General features: G+C 43.3%; 2 protein-coding genes across 3 annotated transcripts in view; one reads left to right on the forward strand and one right to left on the reverse strand.

The window, feature by feature from the left end:
• LOC130116878 (protein FAM168A-like) overlaps window positions 1-20,154 on the reverse strand; it is a 41,387-nt gene extending 21,233 nt beyond the window's left edge. For both annotated transcript variants that reach the window (XM_056284967.1, XM_056284966.1), the window contains exons 1-2: window positions 19,928-20,154; window positions 1,193-1,284 (exon numbers count right to left, since the gene is read on the reverse strand). In XM_056284967.1, coding sequence (XP_056140942.1) covers window positions 1,193-1,262 — 70 coding nt within the window. In that variant the 5' untranslated portion in view covers window positions 1,263-1,284; window positions 19,928-20,154. The remainder of the gene's footprint in view (window positions 1-1,192; window positions 1,285-19,927) is intronic.
• A 2,001-nt stretch (window positions 20,155-22,155) lies between these two features.
• On the forward strand, window positions 22,156-25,835 carry plekhb1 (pleckstrin homology domain containing B1). Its single transcript, XM_056285516.1, has 6 exons — window positions 22,156-22,192; window positions 24,682-24,834; window positions 24,996-25,098; window positions 25,185-25,224; window positions 25,436-25,526; window positions 25,642-25,835. The coding sequence occupies exons 1-6, from the start codon at window positions 22,156-22,158 to the stop codon at window positions 25,773-25,775; spliced, it is 558 nt and encodes a 185-aa protein (XP_056141491.1). The 3' UTR covers window positions 25,776-25,835.
• The last annotated feature ends 725 nt before the right edge of the window (window positions 25,836-26,560 follow it).

Consider the following 26,560-nt stretch of genomic DNA (forward strand, 5'->3'; position numbering starts at 1 on the left):
GTTTCCATCTGTCACTGTGCATACAGCTTGCATGTGTATTATCAATTCACAATTCAATGTACACAGCAAACTACTTGCTTGGCTGCTGAAGGTTGTGAGGTTATTTTCAATCTGATCATAAAAACCACAAAGACAGCCAGACTAGTCATTTACATAACTGTGTCCTACGAAACAAAACAAAAGTTTTTCCTCATCTGTAGGAATGGAACAATAATTGTTTTGAATTTCTGCTTTTCCAAAATTGGTTGTCAAGTAGTGTCTCCATATGATAATGTAGGATTTTATCCAATGACTCCTTTGGTCAAAAATGCTTTTCATATTGACCGAATGGCCCGTCCATTATCCAAACCGCTTATCCTGCTCTCAGGGCTGCGGGGATGCTGGAGGCTATCCCTGCAGTCATTGGGCGGCAGGCGGGGAGACACTTTGGACAGGCTGCCAGGCCATCACAGGGCCCACCCACCCACACACACACACACACACACACAAATACACCTAGGGACAATTTAGTATGGCTGATTGACCTGACCTACATGTCTTTCAACTGTGGGAGGAAACCGGAGCACCCGGAGGAAACCCACGCAGACATGGGGAGAACATGCAAACTCCACACAGAGGACAACCCGGAATGACCCCCCCCCCCCCAAGGTTGGACTACCCCAGGGCTCAAACCCAGAACCTTCTTGCTGTGAGGTGACCGCGCTAACTACTGCGCCACTGTGCCGCCCTGACTGAATGTTCCTCTGAAAAAATGTGGAATCAAGGCTAGAGTTAGTCAGGTAGCTGGGATGTCTATATCCTCTGAGGACCTGATTTCATCTTTAATCATTACATGAAACCCCATGATTTCATCTGCATTATCAACTCAACTGTAGATATGACAGGGCAGGAGAAAGAACACAAGTCAAAGGATTAAATGTAACGAAGAGCATCAGAGCCTTCTAATGATAGCATAGCTCGAGGAAAGGACTATTTAATTATCCCTATCAACCTATCCTATCAACCCCTGCAAAGGTGAGCCAAGGCTCAAAAAGCTAACGAGATAGTCTTGACACAGTAGAAAAAACAAAAACAAAACAGGGTTACAAAGTGAGAATTAGTTCCTAATTAATCTTCTTTTACCTCTTTAATCTGGGAAAAAAAACAGATTTTACAAATGTCATGTTAATTGATGTGCTTAATTTGAGCTCACCTGTGTATGTGATGTTCTTTGGGTTGCCATAAGGGGCTCCGGGTTGGACAGGACTGTACACAGGATTCATAATGGAGGTCAGTTTCCCTTCACTGCAGGACAGATGAAAAGAGAGAGAGAGAGAAACAGAGTAAATAGGTAGCAAAGGAAAAGCTATGAGGTTTTAATAGTATTGTCAGTGCTCGAAGAGGACACAGTCTTTACTGTACCAATGCCTAGCATGATTGGCAAGAGATCTGGGATGTCAGCTAATGTCAACTGTTTGAAATCCCCAAAACACACACACACACGCACACGCACACACACGCGGCAGAGCTGTCTAACCTGAGCAGCACCATGGCTGGAAGCTATAGAAGACAACCCATTGAGACAATATATCTCTCTACCATTACATTCAATCATCTCTCTTCTGCTTGCGGTGACTGGAAAACAAATCTACCACAGTTCTAGCAAAGACTAATCCAGCTAACTATCATAGCTAGATGGCAAATTAAAAGGTCACAAAAGCTTATGCAGCTTCCAATAGCTGCTAATGCGGGGACTCCCTTTGCCCAAGCAAATAAGTGACCAGCATTAATGGGACGTATGAACAATTCTTGCAAAGTCGGTATCCTGTAACTGCAAATAGATTCAAATTGGCTGTAAATAAAATTTTAAAAATGGTGTATGATTTAACATATAGTCTCAAGCTATGTCATTTACTATTGTATCATTATGGACTGTTACAATCCCCATCGCTGGAACAGCCAAATGACAATAAATTGAACTGAGTGAACTGAACTGAATTAGAATTAACACATTAGTGAATTTACAGTTAAGTTTACCAGTGGAGATTATTTTACAGCAAAATTTAAAATAAATCCAAAAACATAAGCTCAGTGTCTTGCTTTTTTTCTCGCAGTGGGATCTGCTCAACCAGGACTTCACCTCATCTTTTGATAAGAAGGTTGAGATTTCCACAGAATGTCAGTAAAGCTTACTTGGTCACATGTCCCATCCATTATCCAAACCGCTCATCCTGCTCTCAGGATTGCTGGAGCCTATCCCAGCAGTCATTGGGCGGCAGGCGGGGAGACACCCTGGACAGGCTGCCAGGCCATATTATACATACTAGCAGTATAGTCAAATAGACTTTTTTTCTTGGACTTTTCCCCTTTTTCTCCCCAATTGTATCCAGCCAATTACCCCACTCTTCCAAGTCCTCCCGGTCGCTGCTCCAGCACCTCTGGTGGGCTGCAGACTACCACATGCCTCCTCCGATACATGTGGAGTCACCAGCCACTTCTTTTCACCTGACAGTGAGGAGTTTCACCAGGGGGACATAGCGTGTGGGAGGATCACGGTATTCCCCCCAGTTCCCCCTCCCCCCTGAACAGGTGCCCCAACCGACCAGAGGAGGCGCTAGTGTGGAGACCAGGACACATACCCACATCCGGTTTCCCACCCGCAGACACAGCCAATTGTGTCTGTAGGGACCCCCGACCAAGCTGGTGGTAACACGAGGATTCAAACTGGCGATCCCCGTGTTGGTAGGCAATGGAATAACTTTATGAACCCTATCTATCCAGTTCATCCTGGAGACTAAGCACTGACTTTTTTTATTTGTGTGTAAGTATCAATTAGCCAACACCCAACCAATCAACCCTGCAAACTCCCATTGGCTGAGACCGGTAGTGACCGGTCTTAATAACCAACATGAGACATGTACATTAGTAATGAGTAATGCATTATGCAGTAACCCAAAGATCGTAACTGCGTTTTCCATATCTTCTTCTCGTTTGAATTGGAGCAGTAAAAGAGGATCTTGGCTATTTGGAAAAATTGAGTACGGTTAGCTCAGTAATTTACACCCAGCAATTTTTCTCTGGCCATGCTATTTAAAGCGACAGAGTTGCTCGAGTGTAGGGGAATAGCTTGCACAAAGCTGACAGAAAAGAGAGAAGCCAGGAGGAATAGCCAGTTAAGATTGCCATCAGATAAGTATGTTAATAGAGGAGAAACAGCTGTGGAGGCGGAACATGCCTTGTGAGTGAGGAGTGGAAGAAAGATTGACCAGATAATTTATATAGAGAAAAAAAAACAGATGCTAGAGGGGAATTAGTAGGAATGCATTGGAGTAACAAATATATTGACTAGATAATGGATGGAGAGAAGAGGGAATACAGGACAAGACCAAGGATACAACAACGTCATGACTGACAAAACATTTGAGACATCTCACTGAATAGCAGACGTGGCAGGAAGGACACGGACAGCGACTGATAAAAGGACAGGATGCGGGAATGAACAGAAAAGAAGTAGAGATGGCAGACACACAGAGGCGTGGAGGGTATGGATGTTCAAGACGGGTTAGGGGAAAGAAATTATTTTGATGAAAGACAGAGGAGTGTGAAACGCTTGTTGGTAGAATGTCTGCTCCAGATATTTGAGAAATATACAATAAGCCTTAAGGGGTCATTTCACCGTGCCTAAACCCAGAACCTTAAAAAAGACTGCAATGTACAGGGCAATTACCTACTGGAACGGACTTCCAAAACATGTGGTTTCAATTACCAGCAGAGTTGGCTTCAAGAAGAAGCTGAGAGAATATACAATGCCGAAAAGAGATTGTTTTAGATTAGGTCTAATTTTTATATTTGTTTACTGTATTCTGAGTTATGTCTGCTTTAATTAATTTAATTAATTAATCTATTTTTTCCTCAGTTATGGAATTTTTTTTGTTTTTGTCTAATTGGGTATATAAAATTTCGTGTAGTGCTCAAAGCTGTTTGATAAGTTCAGTTTTGTGAATCTTTCTGGTTATTGCTGTTATATTGATATATGTTGTTTTTTGCTTGTTGACTTTTAAATTGTAACTGCTGTACTGTTTGACCCCAGGGAAAAGAGTCGCTGCTGAGGCAGTGATTAATGGGGATCATAAATAAATAAATAAACAGACAAGCAAAATCAATTTTCCCAGCCTCAAATCTTAAACTTATCTTTGTGGGGGAAAAAAACAGTAAAAAAAAAATTTGTCATTTTGTTTTTTAGATGCAAAGCACCCAATAAACTGGCCTTCTAATTCACTCACACAAAAACTGATGTTTAATTGTACCATCTGTGTAGAAATTGGGGGGGGGGGGTCACCCCTGAAAAAGTGTTTGTGAGTGTATTTCAAAATATATGCTGTTGTAACGCCTCAAAGATTATTTTTTTTTAATCCACATTAAAATCCATCCATTTTCCGAACCACTTATCCTGCTCTCAGAGTCGAAGGGATGCTGGAGCCTATCCTAGCAGTTATTGGGTGGCAGGCGGGGAGACACCCTGGATAGGTCGCCAGACTATCGCACGGGGCCGACACACACACCCACACACATTCATACCTAGGGACAATTTAGTATGGCCGATTCACCTGACCTACATGTCTTTGGACTGTGGGAGGAAACCGGAGCACCCTAAGGAAACCCACGCAGACACGGGGAGAACATGCAAACTCCACACAGGACGACCCGGGACGACCCCCAACGTTGGACTACCCCGGGGCTCGAGCCCAGGACCTTCTTGCTGTGAGGCGATCGCGCTAACCACTGCGCCACTGTGCCACCCAACATTAAAATCCTCATTGGTAAAAATATTGGCAAAATATTTTTTTTTCTGCACCCCCTACTCTACTCTCTCTTAGTCTCTCCCCTGTATTCTGTCTTGTAAAATATGCCCATCTGGTTTCATTCCAGGTTGGGTTTCAGAAAAGCCATCGGCAAGGTAAGATGTTGCTTTAGCGCCTTTAAACATGTTCAAATAAATCAATATGCTGATAAAAGTGTTGAAGGAATTCCCCCTCCCTTTTTCTCCCCAAATGTACTTGGCCAATTACCCTATTTTCCAAATCCGTCCCGGTCGCTGCTCCACCCCCTCTGCCGATCCAGGGAGGGCTGCAGACTACCACGTCTCCTCCGATACATGTGGAATCGCCTGCCCCTTCTTTTCACCAGACAGTGAGGAGTTTAACTGGGGGGACATAGCGTGTAGGAGGATGATGCTATTCCCCCCAGATCCCCCCCCCCCGAACAGGCACCCCGACTGACCAGAGGAAGTGCTAGTGCAGCGACCAAGACACATATCCACATCTGGCTTCCCTCCCACAGACATGGCCAACTGTGTCTGTAGGGACACCTGACCAAGCAGGAGGTAACATGGGGATTCGAACCAGTGATCCTGTGTTGGTAGGCAACGGAAGAGACCGCTACGCTACCCGGATACCCGTGTTGAAGGAATTCCTTTTTTTTCTCTTTCTATTTCCCCCCGTTTTCACCCCAATTGTAACTGGCCAATTGCCCCGCTCTTTTTGAGCCGTTCCGGTCGCTGTGCCACCCCCTCTGATCCGGGGGGCGCCCCGACCGACCAGAGGAGGTGCTAGTGCAGCGACCGGGACAAATACCCACATCCAACTTCCCAACCACAGACACGGCCAATTGTGTCTGTAGAGACGCCCGACCAAGCCAGAGGTAACACGGGGATTCGAACCGCTGACTCCCGTGTTGGTAGCCAATGGAACAGACCGCTACGCTACCCGGGCGCCCATGTTGAAGGAATTCGGATGTGTCAGCTTGCTTTTCTGGGTAGCTGGTTAGATAAAGATGCGATTCAGATGAGCCAACTTTAGCGCTGTTAAACTGCTGCAAAAAGCATCTAGTTCAGAACGTCCATGTTAAACGTCCAATCAGGATATTATGTAAAAAAAAAATGTAATGTTAGCTACTCAATTAAAAATGTGCAATCAACATTAGGCCTACTTCCAATTACAAACGTGAAACAAATATCCTTCTGCTTATAACGTCACACAACAGGCGTGCTTCAGCTCTATGATCCAATGCGCCCTAGTTTGAAATTATCGTGGGGTTTAACACTTTTCTAGGGGTCAAATGGGTGCCATTTTCAGCTAAAACATGAAAGCGGGAAAAAAACAAACAAAAAAACCTCAAAACTGCAGCTTTGTGGTTGCATTTTTACCGAACAGCAGAGATGAAGGTCAGAAAACGCAGGGGGAAGAGGAGCGTGATGAGACAACATCGCCCTTAAAGCCCCTCAAGCGCAACAGCACAGCAGATTGATCCACACGCCGCCTATTTAATAATGAACTATGAACTGCAATGACAGCACCATTTTAAGACCAAATCAGAATGCAAACAGCGGGTTTAAAAGGGTTGACAAACAATACCTTTTTCCCCCCCATTTGTCCTGTTGAAAAACAAATTTCATGCATACACACGTCACACCAGTAAATCAATAGACACAGAAAAAAAACACATTATTCAGTGCCAAGGCACATCAACTTCTCAGAACACCTTTAAAGGTTGCACACGATGATATTATGCATTCATATCAGTTATTTTGAACATTTTAATCCCCTCGGTAACGCAATCACTGATGTGTAGGAGCTGGTGTGGACAAAGGCGTATCCTGCTGCTCACACAGGCCTGGCGTGAGCAACACGTTGGGGGTTGGTAAGTTAAACACAACGTTTTCTACACTGACCTCTTCACGTTCTTATCGCTCTCGGCTTGACACTAGAAACTGAACTGGTTGTTGTTCATCCAGCCCACTGGCCATTCATATGGCAAACTTAGTAAGGAATGGAAACGCAAACCTTTGAGATAAAAAAAAAAAATCAGCATAAGGAAATTATAAGCATACTGTAACAGGGGTAGATCACAAAAACGAGCTGACATGGTTTGTTCTACTCCACAAAAAAGGGAGAAAGACAAAGGGGGAGAGAGAGAGGAGAGAGAGAGAGCAGAGAGAGAGGGAAAGAAGGAGAGAGAGAGAGAGCAAGAGAGAGGAGAGAGAGAGAGAGGTCATAACAGGACAGAGAGGGAACGTCTTAACAGACTCAGACACAGCAAAGAGTTGATAGAATAGATGAAAAATCTTTTCTTTTTCCTACTGAAATATTACAGCACAGAGTAAACAGATTTTTTTAGTCCGCTGAAAACTGCTGAGTGTGGAGATGACATGATTGGGGCTGTTTTTCCCCCCCTTATTACATCTTAAAACATCTGTCGTTTATTAGACAGAACACAGTAAATATCTGTTTATTGTTGTTGTAGTGACCATTTATAAGGTCAGCTTTGGTGCTCTGGTCAACATTTCTGTTGAAGCATCAAATTAATATGCTCACTGTGGTGAAATGTGGTGGCAGGGTGGCAGACAGGATGGCCGACAGCTGACCCAGAGATGTCCAACAGAATTGCATGGTGAATTGCATGGTGCCAGAATTGCATGGTGCCAACTTCTTGAAAAAACATTATTGTTTTTCATTGAAGTTGGAATCCTGATGATCACAGAAAGTTGAATCAGTTCATCTGGACATGTTTACTGAGAGAAATAAACGTCTCAATAAAATGCGTCCAGACGAACTGATTCAACTTTCTATGATTTCCTTACCTTGATTATTGTACATGCAAAAAGACACTTGATGATCATCGTTTTTATTTAGTTATTTATTTATTTTTTTGGTTTTTAAATCAGTACTGTTTGAGCAATCCAAATTCCAGAGATCAATTTGAAATGAAAAAGAGTTTCATTGCAGTTTTAGGTTTTGATGTTGTCCTATCTATTGGCAAAGGTCCTTCAGGAACTTGAGAAGAGGAACCAAGTATGCACACATCCAGAAAACATTATAAACATTATTAACGCCTACTATTACTACTTTCAGCTGCTCCCGTTAGGGGTTGCCACAGCGGATCATCCGTTTCCATGTCTTCCTGTCCTCTGCATCTTCCTCTCTCACACCAGCCACCTGCATGTCTTCCCTCACCACGGCAGCTCCATATTCAGCATCCTTCTCCCAATATACACAGCATCTCTCCTCCACACGTCCAAGCCATCTCAATCTTGACTCTCTTGCTTTGTCTCCAAACTGTCCAACCTGAGCTGTCCCTCTAATATACTCGTTCCTAATCCTGTCGTTCTTCATCACTCTCAATGAAAATCTTAGCATCTTCAACTCTGCCACCTCCAGCTCCGCCTCCTGTCTTTTTGTCAGCGCCACCATCTCCAAACCATATAACATAGCTGGCCTCACAACCATCTTGTAAACCTTCCCTTTAACTCTTGATGGTACAAAAATTGCAAAACTAGAATGAAGGCGTAAGGTTTGCATGCTCCCAAAAACTAATTTACTTGCAACGTTTTGATCAGTTAGATTTTCCTTGAAGAGTGTGCAGACCTTCCTCCTTCATGCTACCTTTACGAACCTGGTCAGCCATATCCATTGTCTAGTCACTAGCAATATGTTTTAATGAGGTTTGGGTTCAAAAATAGCGAACTTGTCCTTTAATGTTTTGCTTATGAAATGATGGGGCTTTATGCAAACTTGTAGACATCCGTAATGCTTAATATGTTTTTGATGTTTAACTCGACTGTCTCCGTTTCAAACGAGGCAGTGGAGCGGTGCTTCTTTAATTCTCCTGTTCGGTATTGTTCCTCACACACACCAGCTGACTGTGACACTTTTTTCTCGGATAGGAAAAACAAATAACTAACCATTACTGCTTTCTCCCGTGAGATTGCAAATTGATGCCTCAATGAAAATTGGTACCAATGTCCCAATGGACAAACCTAACCATCCTCCATCCTGTGTCCTGTGCTGACTCTGACAGACACACCACATCCCTAATTGTACTTGGCCAATTACCCTATTTTCTGAGCCATCTCAGTCGCTGCTCCACCTCCTCTACCGATCCGGGGAGGGCTGCAGACTATCACATGCTTCCTCATATACATGTGGAGTCTCCAGCCACTTCTTTTCACCTGACAGTGAGGAGTTTCGCCAGGGGGATGTAGTGCATGGGAGGGTCGCGCTATTCATCCCAGTTCCCCCTCCCCTCCGAATAGGCGTCCCAACTGACCAGAGGAGGCGCTAGTGCAGCGACCAGGACACATAACCACAACTGGCTTCCCACCTGCAGACAAGGCCAACTGTGTCTGTAGGGACGCCCGACCAAGCCGGAGGTAACACGGGGACTTGAACCGGCGATCACCGTGTTGGTAGGCAAAGGAATAGAATGCTACACTACTTGGACACCCACGTCTAACCCCTTTTGAGATTGACTGACGAGGCGTGAATAACAAAAGCTTAATGCACATTAAAACAAATCCTTTACTATGCAAAATAGACTCCCTTTGTCTTTTCTGGGAGTAGTCTGTCACCGCGGTTGTCAAATACAAATATTATTTTCTGATGTTGTGATGAAGACACTTGGGAATTCAGCCTCCTCTATAAATATTTGGGGGAAACCTGCTACTCGTCTGTGCTTGGCTATATAGTACCATGCGAAAACCCGATTCTCCCCTGGGACTGACTTTGGTTTAATGTGATCTGACTGATCTGAGAGCAGGGGTGTAATGAACCATCGATCTGGATCAATTTAATGATCGACGATCCAATATCAATCAATGCAAAGTGAAAACATCGATCGATATCATCTTTAAGCTACGCCTAGGATGGTAACATTTTGAAGCTCAATATCTCCAAACCAAGCACAGACAGAACCTTGTAAATCCAAGGCTGATGAAGCATAGATGTACGTGGCTTGTGTTCATAACTGAAAGGTTAGCAAGGGCTCTTTAAGTTAACTGATAAAAACATTTGCACTTAAACATGAGAAATGTGGCACTTCATAGTGAAAAACAGGTCTATCTTAATTCTTTTTACTAAACAGAATAGATTGTTTTTCATTTAAATGTCTGGAAGAGCTCATGAATACAACTGTCAAATCATATTTTAGTTGCTTTTTATGAGTTGACATAAATGAAATTAAACATGATAGCCACTTTATTCAACACTGCATTCTTACAATGAATGTGTTCTCTGCATTCAATCCATCCTATTGTATAGGAGCAGTGGGCAGCTGCAGTGCCCGGGGACCAACTCCAGTTCTTCTTTCCACTGCCTTGGTCAGGGACACAGACAGGAGTATTAACCCTAACATGCATGTCTTTTTGATGGTGGGAGGAAACCAGAGCACCCGAAGGAAACCCACGCAGATACGGGGAGAACATGCAAACTCCACACAGAAAGGACCTGGGACTGCCTGGGGTTCAAATCCAGGACCTTCTTGGGTTGAGGCAACAGTGTTAACCACTGAACCACCGTGCCGCCAAATGTAACTGATTATGTTAAATGAACATATATCGTTTCATATCGATCGCAGGCCCCTGAATTGAATCAAATCGAAATCATATCATGGCAGACTTTGTGATATATCAGTAACTATCATATTGTTGTCCAAAGAATCAATAATATCGTATCACGATGTAACGTGTGATTTGCGTCCCTATCTGAGAACAAAGATAAGAATTCGAAGATTCTGAGAACAAGTGGGGCCCTTATTTCCCCTGTCACACTGAATGAGTGACCTTAGAGATATAAATGTCATCAACAGAAATGAATTTGTAAACCATATGGTCCTAAAACACCAAGAGAGTAGTGATCCAGTGGGTCGACTGCCAAGGGACAGGGTCCCAGAACGTATCATTACATTGGTGTGGCAAACATATTAGACACCACAGTGGTGTTAAGTTGCCATGATATAGGCCTTTAACATTATTAAATGACTATGTTATACAGAGGGAAAACTGAAATTATAAAACTTTTATTGCAGGTTTATACTGCAGCCTTCAAACACTAACTCATTACAACCTTGCAACACAAGTGCCAAGATGATTGGCATACCATATGTGAAAAATCACAACATAACAATCACATTAAGTCAGAGTGGACTTCCAAACCTTATATGGGCAAATACATATCCAGACACAAAAACAAAAATGTTCAACAATTACAAATGCCTTTGAGCCATCGCAATGCCTGCATTAAATTTCAGCTGCCGCACTCACTTTGACAGAGGTAGTTAGTTCAGAGACATTTCACAAGTGGTTACGCTATAAGCACCACGCTAGCTATTAGTAAGTTCACAACCCATCCTCATAGCCAATTAAATGTTTTGGGGGGGGTAGTGACAACAGGTATGGGATCCTTGGGAAGAGGTACAATATAGGTGGTCCAAAAGTAAGAGTTGCCAGATCCTGTTCCAGCAGGATCCAGAACAAATGAAGCAGCATTCATCAATCAGCGTGGAAGGGCCGACCAAGTTAAGTCATCTGTGTGTAAAATAACCTTGCTGGAGATTAGTCATAAAAACAGGGTCAGACTCTGCTCTAAGAAAGCTTTCTGCCCTGCCTGATGTCCTTGGCTTGTTTTTACACCACACACACACACACACACACACACACACACACACACACACACACACACACACACACACACACACACACACACACACACACACACACACACAGTGTGCGATTTAAAAAGGGTCAGTGTTCACAAGGTTGAGATAATACAGGCAACAACAGAGAAGCTAATATACAATAAGTATGACTGAATGCAGAATGTAAACATGGAGATTAAGATAACGTTATAAAATGAGAGCCCACACAGAAGTTACTATGCAGGGAGTACATTTGCATATGCAGATCTGTACCTGGTCTCTTGTTAATGGTGATGGTATAAGGAGCTTACCTTATCTTAGGGCTGGACAATATGGAAAATATTGTCACAACAGTCAGAGGATTTTACAAAATATTGATCTTTGTCACAATATCTGCTTACATATGCAAATTATATCATATGCCAAATGAGGCTAATCACATTGAACTGTTTGGTAATTTTGAGTACAATATCAAACAATGGCTAGTTTTTAAATAATACTCCCTATAATATTTCAAACCTCATTTTGTGAGACATTTTTGGTAGCTGATTTGTATTATCATTAATTTAGACAACAAAATTGTGTATCACAATATGAAAACATCCAAATTCCATCCCAATACCATACCACTGAAAGACCATAAATGATAATATTGAATCACATAGCCCAATTTTATCTTCATATACTATTCTCAGGTTGTGGGCCTAAAGAGGGGTATTTGCATCAAAGATCAAAGCCACTAGTAACCCACTTAAATGTGAATCTAATATATGTCTTGAAAGTTTAATGTACATGACCAGGGCCATGTTGCATAGAACCACTCATCACAAAGTACTTTCATAAAAGGTCCCACATGGGTTATCTATGTAAAGGAAAATCAATATGCTTTTTTTGCTTTTTTTACATTTTCAAGGTGAATGGGACCTTCGGGTGGGTCACAGCATGTTCACAATAAACATTTTATTTGGAGAAAGAGTAAAAATGGGCACATTTCTTTTTTTTTGTGATCAGCCATCTGCTTTTTATTCGAATTAAAGAAAACATCTATTTTCATACTTTTTGAGTCAATGCTTACAATGGAGAGAGTTCATTGGATTCCAAAGTATCATTAAAATAATATTGAATGTCGACATGTCTCATCTATTCCACTTGATCATGAGAAGGCAAAGACCTAAGAGTGAAAGGAGGATCAATAATTTCTTTTTCTTTTTGATGGATAATCAGAATTTATTGCTCATTTTACTGCAAAAACATTTGATGGTTCCCAGGCCGAGAAGTATTTCCACAGGTGGTTCATAGCATGAAATCTTATTTATGATCTGCATATTGATCTTTCTGCATAGATTCTTTGCAGATTTAGAGAAAGCATACGACAGGGTGCCGAGAGAGGAGGTGTGGTATTGTATGAGGAAGTCGGGAGTTGCAGAGAAGTATGTAGGAGTGGTGCAGGATATGTATGAGGGAAGCATGACAATGGTGAGGTGTGCGGTTGGAATGACAGATGGGTTCAAGGTGGAGGTGGTGGGATTACATCAAGGATCGGCTCTGAGCCATTTCTTGTTTGCAATGGTGATGGACAGGTTGACGGATGAGATCAAGCATCATAGACGGACGAGATCAGGCATCATGTCGACTATGATGTTTGCGGATGACATTGTGATCTGTAGCGAGAGTAGGGTGCAGGCTGAGGAGAGCGTGGAGAAGTGGAGGTATGCACTGGAGAGAAGAGGAATGAAAGTCAGTAGGAGCAAGATGGAATTCCCTATGCGTGAATGAGAGGGAGACAGTGGAATGGTGAGGACGCAAGGAGTAGAGGTGATGAAGGCATATGAGTTTAAATACTTGTGGTCAACTGTCCAAAGTAACGGGGAGTGCAGAAGAAAGGTGAAGAAGAGCGTGCAGGCAGGGGGAAGTGGGTGGAAGAGTGTCAGGAGTGATTTGTGACAGAAGGGTACCAGCAAGAGTTAAAGGGAAGGTTTACAAGATGGCTGTAAGACCAGCTATTTTATATGGTTTGGAGACAGTGGCACCGATGAAAAGACAAGAGGTGGAGTTGGAGGTGGCAGAGTTGAAGATGCTAAGATTTTTATTGAGAGTGACGAAGAAGCACAGGATTAGGAATGATTACATTAGAGGGACTGCTCAAGTTGGACGGTTTGGAGACAAAGCAAGAGGCAAGATTGAGATGGCTTGGACATGTGTGGAGGAGAGATGCTGGGTATATTGGGAGGATGCTGAATATGGAGCTGCCAGGGAAGAGAAAAAGGTGAAGGCCAAAGAGGAGGTTTATGGATGTGGTGAGCGAAGACATGCAGATGGCTGGTGTGACAGAGGAAGATGCAGAAGACAGGAAGAAATGGAAACGGATGATCCGCTGTGGCGACCCCTAATGGGAGCAGCCGAAAGTAGTAGTAGTAGTAGGTCATAGCATGAAAAAGACTGGGAACCCTTACAATAATGAATGATGTTGCCTCCTGACAACATTACAACACATTGTAGAAGTCAAGTCAAGCACTGAATGTTCCCCTCATAGCAAGTTCAAAGCCATGAATTTCCAGGGAAAACTCAGGGGTGGCGTTCTAATTGGAAAGAGCTTGTTTGATGGAACATCCTACCACTTAGCTAAGCTCTCCCATAAAAATAGTGCCTGGGTGGAAGTTGCAAGAAAACAGAGACGAGTAACTTCTCTCTTTGACTATACCAACATGTGTGTCATTTATTGCTGCAATACCTTAACCTAAAAAACACAATAGCGCAGCCCGTAATGTCACCGCGTTACCGTGACTATGCACAGAGCTCTTAAAGTGAGTGAGTCAATACAAAAAGCCACATAACGTAACTGTACATGTTGAACAACACAACAAACGAGGTTAAGGTGAATTAAGTCCATAAGTTCATTAAATGTCCACTACCACACTTCCCCCCAGAATTCACCATAACAGGAAGAGCTAACATGGCAGGGGCCGGATGGTCTGGCTGGAACAGCTCTACCAAACAGGAGCAGGGGCCGGGGTGTCCGCTGGGGGGCTGTGGCAGTGTGGGGGTGGGGTAGGAGGTTGCTCCTGCCATGGAGGCTGGGCTAGTCCAACGGGACGGTCCAAGTCCAGGTGAGCTGGTCCACAGAAACGTGCTCCAGCTTGTCACTGATGTCCATCACAAAGTGTTTGTCTCCGGTCTCAAGAACACATAATGGGCCATCGTAGGGAGATTGAAGGGGTCTACGGTGGGTGTTGTGGTGGATGAACACATACTCCACTGCCTACAGACTGGTCGGGATGTGAAACTGCGGGAGACTGTGCTGTGACCTGGGGACAGGTGCGAAGGCTCTGGCACTGTCCAGAAGCGTGGACCGCTGTTGGGTCGCAAACCAAGGGGCCATGGCATTAGGGGTTGAATTCCCCTGGGACCTGCAGCAGTTAGCCATAAACCAGTTCAGTGGACAAGCACTGGAGGTCTTCCTTGGGAGCTTTCTGGAGGCCCAGCATGATCCACGGGAGCCTGCCAGCCCAACTATTGTGCCTGAGGCTGGCCAGAAGAACAGCGATGGAACCGCTCACAACCTATTAGCCCAGGAGTGGGCAATCTTATCCAGAAAGGGCCAGTGTGGGTAAAGGTTTTTGTTCCAACCAAGCAATTACACACCTTTCTCTCCTAATCAAGTTCCACAGCGAAGACTCTACTGGTTGATTAGTAGGATCAGGTGTGTAATTGCTTGGTCAGAACAAAAACCTTCACCCATACTGGACCTTTCTGGATACGGTTGCCTACCCCTGTATTAGTCTGTGGGTTGTACACGGTGGTGCAGTGGAGCTTCCTTCCCAGGCTTCCTGCAACTGCATTCCTGAGCTCGGACGTGAACTGTGGTCCTCGGTCAGATGGGGCACCAAACCAGGCAACCCAAGTTCCGATGAACACCCGAGCTACCTCGGTGGACGCCGTTAACGGCAGTAGGATGGTTTCCACTTATCGAGTCACCCTGTCCACCATGTTGAGGAGGTATCTGAAACCGTGGAAGGGGGGTAGGGGGTCAACATTGTGGTTGAACCTCCTTTCGGGCACCAAGAACTGCGCCAGTAGGGCTTTGGTGTGGCGATGTACCTTGGAGTACTGGTACTCCATGCAGGTATCAGCCCAGTCTCTCACATCCTTTCTGAGTCCATGCCAGATGAACTTGGCTGCCACCACTTGTTGAGAAGGCTTTCTACCTGGGTGTGAAAGGTCATGGACAGCGTCGAACATCTGCCGCTGCCAGGTGCCAACACAGGACTGACCTGTGGTGACGTTGCACAGGAGCATAGTGCCAGCGCTGTCAAAAACCACATTCCCTAAATGCAGTCCTGTAACAGCTGTCCTGTAAGCCTGCATGTTCGGGTCAGAGGCCTGATCAGCTACCATGCAGGCATAGTCAAGTCGAAAGTGGACCACCCCTGTGAATGCCTGGGAAAGGCAGTCAGCAACGAGGTTGTTTTTGCCAGCATTATCTTGTATGTCTGTGGTGCACTCTGAGATGAAGGAGAACTGTCACACTGCCGGGGGGCGGACCATGGTTCGTTATCTTAGTCATAGCAAACATCAGTGGTTTTTGGTCCACAAACGATGTGAACTGCTGGGCCTCCAACAGGGAATGGAAGTGTTGGATGGCCAGGTAGAGGCCAAAGAGCTCAAGGTCAAAGGTGCCATATTTCCGTTCATTGGGGCACAGCTGTTGGCTGAAGAAAGCAAGTGGCTGCCAGGCACCATTTACCCACTACCAACCGTGTGGTCCAAAGTGTCCCTGGTGATGGTGATCAAAGCCTTGAGTTATGGGTGCGCCAGCATTGTCACATTAGCCAGAGCAGTCTTGGTGTCCGCAAACGCCTTGTCCCTCTCTGCAGCATGATTGGCAGCCTTGCCTTTCAGGCCCTCGTAAAGGGGTCGCATGGGCTGAAAAGCCCGGGGAATGAAACGGCGGTAAAAGTTCACCATGCCCAGAAACTCCTGCAGGGACTTCACCGTGAGTTAGGGCTGTCAATGTATATTACAAATTCGAATATATAACTGAACTGTAAAAAAAACAAAAAAACAAAAACCCAGACATTTGAGTGTGAAAATTAATATTAATTTGTGGAAAAAAAAGCAGCACTATCGCAGCTGTCTGCCTTGCGAATTCTCGTGAGGGCCTTGGCCGCTGCACTGAATATGCTGCATGATGGACTGGAGTCACACAACGTCACTTTCACTGGGTGAAACTGAAATTTAGGTCAAGCTGAAACGAGCGAATAATTCAACAACAACCACGAGGTAAAGATGGTGGAGAGTTCACAACCCAACTCAGCCGCAGAGAGAGTGATTTTCACTCCGAACAATCTAGAAAGTCCAGTTTGGAAATATACTTCAGATTTTGGTCAGAAAACGGAAAAATTGAGGAACCTCAAGATAGTCGTATGCAAGCTATGTAAGCTACAGTTAGCTTACCATTCCACCACTAGTAACCTGAGGGCACATGAAGTTTTACGGGATAGGACATTATTTTATTTGTTTATTTTGTAATGTGTAGGTATGTAGCTCTTTTAAAAGACGTGTTTATGTTGAAATAAATATACCTATACAAGTAGTTATGTCTCTCGTTGTATTGGTTTACTCTCTTATGGACACAATGTACAAAAATATATTTGAATGGGTTTGAACCCATGTGGTTTTTTTTAGAAGGAATAATCCAGTCATTTTTGGCCAATTTTGACAGCCCTACCGTGAGTGGGCATGAAACGTTTGTGACAACGGGAGGGGGACCGCCCCGTCTTTAGTGATACGGTGTCCGAGGCAGTCGATGGTGGTCAGTCCAAACTGGCACTTGGCTGGGTTGACAGAGGCCATGCTGGCTAAGCTGCTTGAAAAGAGTCTGGAGGTGTGAGACATGGCTCTTCCCTGGAGGTGCTGGCAACAAGGATGTTAGCCAGGTAGACGAATAGGAAAGGCAGGTCATGCAGCACGGAGTCCTTGAAGTGCTGGAAGGTCTACGCTGCATTTTTGAGGCCAAACGGCATGTGCAGGAACTTGAACAGGCCAAACGGGGTGATCATCGCAGTCTTGGGGACGTCTGCCAAGGCGGGCAAGCACCTGTTGGTAGCCACATATGAGGTCCACTCTTGAGAAGAGGAACTTTCTCCCCAGGTGGACAGAAAAGTCCTGGATGTGCGGAACTGGGTAGCGGTCAGGTGTCGTTGCGTGTTCATATCACGTCTGGGCCACCAGTGTGGAAGTTGCGAGAAAACAGAGACGAACAACTTCCTCTTTGATTACACCAATGCGTGCATCATTTACTGCTGCACTATCAACCAAAAAAAAACACAATGGTGCTGCCCATACAACGAAAAAACTGAAAAACCAATTGACCCGTAATGTTGCCGCGTTACCAAGGCTACGCACTGAGCTCTGAAAGTGAACAAATCAACACAAAAAGTCACATAACAAAACTGTATATGTTCGACAACACAGCGAACGATAGGCTATGGTGATGTATGTTCATAAGTCCATTAAGTGTCCACTATATCTGTGTCAAATTGTTTAAGTACCTCAGTGATGGACAATGTGCCATAAAACACAATATCACATGTAGAATATGCCAGACTAAATGCAGAGGAGAGGGCACAGGGGAGTAATCACTTTACTTCTTATTGCTTTGAACACCCAAGTGACCCTTTAACATTGAGCAATGCAGAGCAGTTTGGGTTACGGATCAGAGAAAACAGCAAATCTTTGAAAATAGGGCTGAAAATAATGCATGTCATTATATATATTTTGATTGAGCAGGTCTTGTAATTGCAACTGTTATAAACAGGATCCATACTTTGATGCAAATCAAATATGACTTGTTCAAAATTCCCAAAATCAATCTGGGAAATTAGTTCAACATTTCCAGGACAATATCAAATTGCTATTTTTTTTAGGCACAAACCCCCAATTTTCCTGCTATGACCCACCCCATCCACCTCATCAGTTGATGTAAATACTCTGCTGAACTTCAGGTACTAGTATACTGACTGCATAGAAGAAAAAAACCCCAACTGTAATCACATAATAATCCTTGGCAAACAAATGAGTTATTGATTAGTTCGTACACCAGAGAGTAATTAACAAGAAAAATAATCAGCAACGTGAGAGTGCTTCGACACTTCTCCATTCTCTTCACCACCTCCTCAGCTGGCCCTGCGGCCCCGGGTGCTTAAACTGGAGCCCGGGGAGCCAGCACCTCATACTGATAGTGCTCCTGACCCCTCGGTGGCTCAAGTGCTGTGGGGAATTGGCAACGCTCCGCACATAGCATAGGCTAAACAAGCGGGTGAGTAACTGGGAATCGGAGATGGGAGGGCAAGAGACAGGAGACACCCACTTCCCTCTCACTGTCTTCTCGCTCACTTATTCACATTCTGTTGAAATGTTGGAGGCAGAGACTGAGGGAAAACTGTACTTGAGCCTATGCGAAGTGCCACACAAAAAAATGACATCACGTCATTTCTTTTACTTCATGAGTACCATGTACCATAATCATTTGTGGGCCAAGGCTCAAAATGAGCCGTCATCATAACCCGCATTCCAGAGACATGAGCCTTTTTGCCTATTTTCAGACTAAAAATGCTTCACATTTTTCCCCCATACACAAGCAAGCACGCACATTATGTTCGGGCTATCTTCTCCCCGCTATCCACCTCTCCGTGGTTTATATCATCATATATGTCACTGTTGTCGTCATTGCATCCATCTACAGTACTGCGAGGCAGTGCTCGAATTAGGCTCTGCGATTTCAAAACGCACCACAGCCATGACATAGCCTAGCAACAAAACCACGGAGCACCGAAAACAGCCTAACGCCATTTCTTAATGCAGATCAGCCGAAGCCGGACGGCAAATTCCTTCACACCGGCGCTGACATACGAAAGACCGTGAATGCCATGCCGGACTCAATTCAGAGTAATAAAGGGTTACCCCCAGTGAAACTCCCGACACCATTTTGAGCTGCACGTCTCTTACAATGACCGGACCGCTACCGTTTGTGCAGGGAAAACGAAGGCCTGCATGGGCTCCGGTACTGCCAGGTCGGGGAAAAGACCGGCCTCGACCCTTCGCTACTTAGTTCACGTCTGACACGTTTTTATTATGGGTTATAATCATGGCCACGAAATGCAGTCTGACCCAACACGTATAATGGCAACACGACCTCAATTTGTCCCACACTAAAACCCTATGGGGCACGCGGGGCTGCCAGTACATCGGGCTGTCCATCATCGACGCGCGGTCGTTAGTAATTAAACGTCCGTTCGTTTTGCAGGAACAAAAACAAACACGGCGCATACTCGCGTTTTACCTGCTCTCCTTTGCAGCTCGCTCGCTGCGCATCTACAGTACTTACGTTTCACCGCGCCATGTCCAAAACGTGACTTATTCGTTCTTTTACAAAGGAAGATATCTACGTCACAATTTGTTTCTAAAATACGAAACACACCTGGACGGTCACAGTATGGATATCACAGGTTGTCGAATTGCACCGTGTATTCCTCTCCCGTGCCGGCTCGCAGTGTGTCTGGTCACCGACTGTGTTTTCGCTTCTCTCAGTGCTGGCGGTTCTCCCCAAGCGTTGCTCCGGCGATTTCTTAAAAACAGCGTACCGCTAGTTAGTGACATCGACGTCCACACAACGTGGGGGATGGGGGATGGATCGGGATTGTATGTTTGCTGTGTGTGCGTACGTGTGTGTTGGGGTGGGATTGGGACGTCGGGGTTTTGAAACATTTGGGGGAGGACCTACATTTTCTTTTTTTAAACTAGGCAGCAGCCTGCACAGCGGCTGGCATAAACTGGACCGCATTTGTCTGGGGGGAGGAAAGGACGATTTTATGGCGAGAGGTGGCACATAATGCTTCGCTACGACAAATTATTTGTTGAACTTCTTTAGTCATTTCCGGTTTCCTCTCGGAGACGACCATGAATTTGTTTACATGGGACTCCTACAGGGAGTCATGGGAGGAGTTTATGGGCCTAATGGGCCAGATTAGGCAAATTATAAAATCTATCCGAGTCAATACAAAGACCATTCCGAGAAAAGACCGAATGATTAACTAATCTCAAAATGAGACTATTCATTATTTACCAAGAAATCGATTTACTTTGTTATCTCATCACCGACGCAATTCCTGCCTTTATAACTTTCATTAACAGCTGGTTGTCATTGGCAGGAGATGGATTAGATTTAAAGAATCCAGAATAAAAACAAATGGACGAGTTTCATGTTTGATGAAACTGATGCTTAAGACTCATAACATGTTTGATCTTAAGACTGCAATCGAGACCAACACCTAGTATCTCAATAACTACAACAGTGCCATGGGGCCCCATGAACAGTTCTTGAAACACTCCAGTGAGTTGAGACTGAGTTTTTTTTTAAAAGGTAGTGTGTACTAGTCCTACTATAGTTTAACTAAAAACTACCCCAGCTATAAATACTTGGAATATTATGTGTTTTTATTATATTTATGTATTTGTATTTATATCATTGCACATACATATAATACGCAATATAAATCATATTACATATTACTGCATATTAGTATTATGAAATTATTGGATATTATATATTAGTACAACATATTACTACATATTACATATTACTGTTGTTGTTATCTTTGTTAGACAAAGACAGAGCTTTTGAAACACTTGCAATAACAAAAGCTCTTATTCTAAGTATTCTGACTGTTTTTTTTAACATTTTATAGTTGTTGTTTTTTTGGCACCTCATGTTTATGGCATTTTAAAATGTCAATAATGCCACTGACTAACTCTGGTTACTACCTTACAGTTTATGGTCAAAACAGCACCATCTAATGGTAAATTAGTTGAAGTATTCTAAATCTAGTTTGCACGACACGAATTTACCTGTCTGGCTCATTAGGAATATCATAGAGGCTAAGTAGGCCTGATAATATAGCACGACTGATAGCAAACAAATATTATGATATTGTCTGCCATTTGATAAATAAAATGCATTTGAAATAAAATGCACCCTTGTCATGGGAATTAGCACACATTACGTTTAGGTAGCCATAGCATCCTAAAGTTGTAATGCTAAGAATAACTTATGAGTAACTCCGTTTTAGTAGGCTCCCGAAAGAAATTATGTCACATTAGTAGTTAGAAAGGTCTGGCAACCCTGGAGATGAAGTGGGAAGACTCACATGACTGACCTGGGGACGCAGTTACGATTAAACTAATCCCTATGTTGCTCAAGGCTGGGATTAAGTTCTGAGAGTATGTTTGTATACATGTGGACATGGTGGCCATTGACATTATTCCGTAATGAGCATCCAGACATGCACTACAGAAAATGCAAGAGAACAAGAGCATGCTACAGAGGAAAGATGTAGATGGGACAAGGTTCAAGAGCCAGGAAAGGAAATCTTTGTGGAAGGTGAAAATTAAGAGTCGGGACAAGAAGGTGTAGCCTATTAGGGATCCTAATCCTGAATTATCTAGTGAGTCAGGCTCGAAATCCTGGGCAGATCCAGATTCGATCACTATTACATCACTCTGGGATAGAGACAATATAAACTGTGGCAAAAGGAGAGAGAATCCTCAAGAGTTAGTGGACAGTTTTTGGTTTGTGAACCCCAAACTGACTCCTTTCTTCTGAGCTGGACTATCTGTGTTAGTACATAACACAGACAGCTTCTCACAACCATGGCGCTATTGAAATCAGGCTGGCTGTGGAGACAGAGTGAGTATCTCATTTTAATCTTACTGAATGAACCAACCTCACTGTACTTATTTAGATGAGAGTGGCATTTTAAGAATTAATCTTACAGCCAACAGCAATTTTTCATGTCTTGGATCTGAACGGATAAACAAAGCACCAGCTGTTCATTTACACCTTTAACATTAAGGTGTTGGCCTTATTTTGTGTGTATATCTTACAGTTAACATGCATGTAGGGGGTTTAGTATCACGTCTCCCTAAAGGACAACCGATTATAGATATATTTACTGGCTGTTGCCGGAATCAAACCTTGAAACCTTGTAGTGAACTGATGGTGTCCATGCTAACCCAGCTGGCAACCATGTGTATTATTATTAAGGGCCACGCTATTCTTCCCCATTTGCATGGCTCATCTATATCTTATGAACATAGACATCTTAATTTTTTTTTCTCGTGGGATTGAATTTTATTTCCCCGGTTGAAAAAATACAAGAACGGTACCACTGATAGAGTCGAATGAATGGGACATTGCTTGAGGATGTGTTATGGGAGTCAATGGGAGTCCAGATGCTACATTTTGCCGTTGTAGGAAAAAAAAAATCCAAAATACATTTTAGCATTCATGATGTCTAAACACAGAAGATGATGTCTGTTAAAGTATCCAGGAACCAAAAAACTGGGTTGCCTTCTGTTCCGTAACAGTGCTCCAATATGTTTGACTTCCATGAGAGATGTCACTTTTAAACTGGCGGTTATCTCATTTTGATATCAGACCAACCCAAACACAAACCAAGCTCTTCAATCAAGGGTTTTGAAATCCTTCTAGAAGGCGGGAAAATGTTTTGAGCATTACAAAACACTACCATTCGTCCTATTTACCCGTAATCCAATTAACTCTCTGTCCTCATCTCTAAGTGGCTTACAAATAACAGTTAGAAAAATAGTGCATATCAATGACAAAATAAAGGCTACAAATCAAGACTTGTGTCAGAAAGAGACCAAAGATTTCAGAGAAATAACCAGACATGAAGCTTTAATAAGAAAGTACAGTGCGGCCAGTCAACCATTATCATTATTAGTTTTCCTACAACTGAAATATGGACAAGGAAGTAGGCCAGAGAGTCTGCAGGTCTAGAGATGAGAGAAAGTTATATGACTCCTGAGCTCAAAAATTATTTTATATTCTTTAAAATATAGTTTGAATCAACAAGGGAATAAACAGTAAAACAAAAAAACAAAAAATTCTTTGTATAACAGCTAACACACAGTGGACTGCCATTGTTTGGACAGAACCTTTGATTCTGTGTATAACTTGCCACTCAAATAAAACCAGAGTTTATTTCAGCATCAAGCTTTTTATTAAAGCTACCAACATGAAGATTGTCATTTTGTGTAATGCACTGATACCGGTAGCTTGGTCCACCATGTCTGTCTGTTAGCCGCAACAAATTTTGCTCATCTTCTTCAAACTCACTGTTTATCTGCATTTGGCTGCTATGGTGAGGATGTAAAACACTACGCTCCTCAGTATTTATCCTGGCTAACAGTAGCCATTAGAATGAGCTACGACAAAAGCGCTCATGATTTGAACATTCATGGCTGGTCTTGAATGCACCAGTGACAATTGGAAAAGGGACATTTAAATGTTAAAGGTTGTAGCTCTCAAGACTGTATGTAATAATTGAAAAGTTTTTGTTGAAAGAATTAAGCATCAAATAATCATCACAAAGATCTCAGCCATTTAAAAAAAATTTTTTAGCAACCACTGTAGAAATATTGGTAATACCTCAACCTTACTTTCATTATCACAAGGCAGAGGCGCTAGTGCAGCAACCAGAACACATACCTACATCTGGCTTCCCACCCGCAGACACGGCCAATTGTGTCTGTAGGATGCCCAACCAAGCCGGAGGTAACACGGGGATTCGAGCCGGCAATCCCCGTGTTGGTAGGCCACAGAATAGACCACCACGCTACCCGGACGCCATGCTTCGAGTTTTTAATGCGGAAGAAATAGATATCAAAGTGGTTGCTAAAAGGCAAGTTCTGATGAAAGCACCAAAATACATCTTCCAGCTATTTATATTTATATACTGGTGAAATTATAAAACTAAAGTTATTAGGCAACATACAACAGCTGCTGAAATTAACACTTCTACCTTCATTTACTTCCAAGTTTGCATTTCCCCTCTTGGTCGGGTGACTGTTTGTCTGTATTAACCCTCTTTGTTATAAGGGCTTACGAGTTAAATTGCTAGAAAAAAAGACTATAATTGCAGAGGGATATGATCAGATGTAACCAAAAAAAAGATATAAATAAGATATAAATAACAGTTAAATGTGGTCACTGAACAATCAGAATACTGTTTGGTACGGCAGTGTAGTAATGAGTACAGTATAAATATTTGTGGTGTTATAACTTCAGTGCCTCACCGCAACAACACAAACACCTCTAGATGTACAATCACATAGCTCAAGTGTCTTATTCTGGTATTCTTCTCCTCCCACCAGCTTCAATCTTCAAACGCTGGAAGTTGAACTGGTGTGATGTGTGGATAGATGGAAGTACCGTCTTCTACAAGAGTGACAGCAGAAGAGAATATGAGCACCGCATCAGCCTCAAGACTACATGTGTAGATGTCAGATCTGGCCTGGAGTGTGGAGGTACACGGACTTATATGACTTAGGTTTGCGTTTGTGTGTGTGCACGTGTGCACCTACATAGTGTGCACGTGTGCACCTACATAGTGTGCATGTGTGCACCTACATATCTTTGAGTGTGAGTATTTCTTTCACATGAACATCTTCCCCTGTTTGTTTCACAGGCGTGACTCCACCAGACAGCCATCCCAGAGAAAATCTAATTGTGATTCAACTTCAAGATGGCTCCACAGTCAATTTGTGTGCCAACAGTGAGGACGACGCAATGTAAATACACTATTTTCTCTTTCATCAGCTGAGCTCCCTCACTACTCTTTTCCAATTCTTCATTGTTGTTGTTGGTTTTTTTCCAGTGCATGGAAGCTGACTCTGCTAGAAGCCAAAAGAAACCCTGTGAGTGTACGTTGTCTGCATTTTGTAGGCAACAAACAATTTATTTTGTTCACTCATCCATCCATCCATTATCCAAACTGCTCGTCCTGCTCTCAGGGTCGCGGGGACCCTGAGAGCACTTTGTTCGGTCAGAAACTTACTAAACAACCAGTTGTTCACCACAATGTGACACAGTCAGTCCAATACTGAACTTGACCTTTTCTACACACAGGTGTTCACATATAACCCGTATGATGACTCCTACCAGGCTGTCCCACTCAACGACTACCATACCATCTACATAACACCTGGAGCAGGACCTGGTAAGTAAAGTGAACACTGGAGACTGGGCATTTGATGTCCACCAAACCATGAAATAGTGCTCTTACATGTGTTAAGACCTTGTTTCAGATTGAGTAATTTCTCTTTTTGTTTAAGGTACCCACCACGTGGTTGTTCACAGGGACCCATTCGATGGAATTGCAGAGCAACTTGCAGTGGGATTACTGGCTGGCATGGCAGCGGGAGCAGCGATGCGTTCCTTCCTGTGGATGCCCTTCATTTTCTGCTGAGCACAACACACGACAGCCTCTGTAAATGCCATTGACAGACAGACAGAAATTGAAGTCCTATCGCTGTATGTAGAATGGCTTCTTTCTTTTTTTTTACAGTCGGCCTATGTTCCACAATCTTTCTCTTTGATACTTTAACGATGACATCTACTGTACTTAAGAGTTGCTCTGTCAAGCTGCAAATTGATGTTTCTTGGTTTGTGCATTTTTGCCTACTGAGGACAGGAAAGTTTCAAAAGGCTATGTGCTGTCAATTTCTGCATGCACAGTATAGACGTTTGATACGATTTAGTATTTGTGGACACAAGGAATGCACACACTACCTGTAGGCCTAAGCTGTGCAACACCTGTCAGGCAACTGTATTAAATCTGGATTTCATTGGCAAGGCTATAGGCTCTGTCTTTATTTATTCTGAGTTAAAGTAGCAAATAATGCAATCCTGAATGTGAAACAAATAGGTGAATACAAATATCATCTTGTGAGGACAGTAAAGTATCGATCTAATACTGAACACGGCATACTTATAACGAAACGTTCAAATTTGAAAGTAATACGCTTTTTAAAAAAAACAAAAAACGTTCATACCTAATGGTATTTCAGTGACTTCTATGCCATTGACAGAAGTGGAGGAAACTTCCACCTCCTCCAACCTTCAGCACCACTGGACCGGCTTGGCTGTTGAGTATTATCAGCAACAGAAAGTAATGTGTCAGTGTAGGGGGGTGGGGGATAATGTAAAAAATATGATACACTTGAAATGAAAAGTTGGGTTTCGTAAAACAGC

The sequence above is a fragment of the Lampris incognitus genome, chromosome 8 (assembly GCF_029633865.1).
Source record: "Lampris incognitus isolate fLamInc1 chromosome 8, fLamInc1.hap2, whole genome shotgun sequence".
In the NCBI taxonomy this organism is placed as follows: Eukaryota; Metazoa; Chordata; class Actinopteri; order Lampriformes; family Lampridae; genus Lampris; species Lampris incognitus.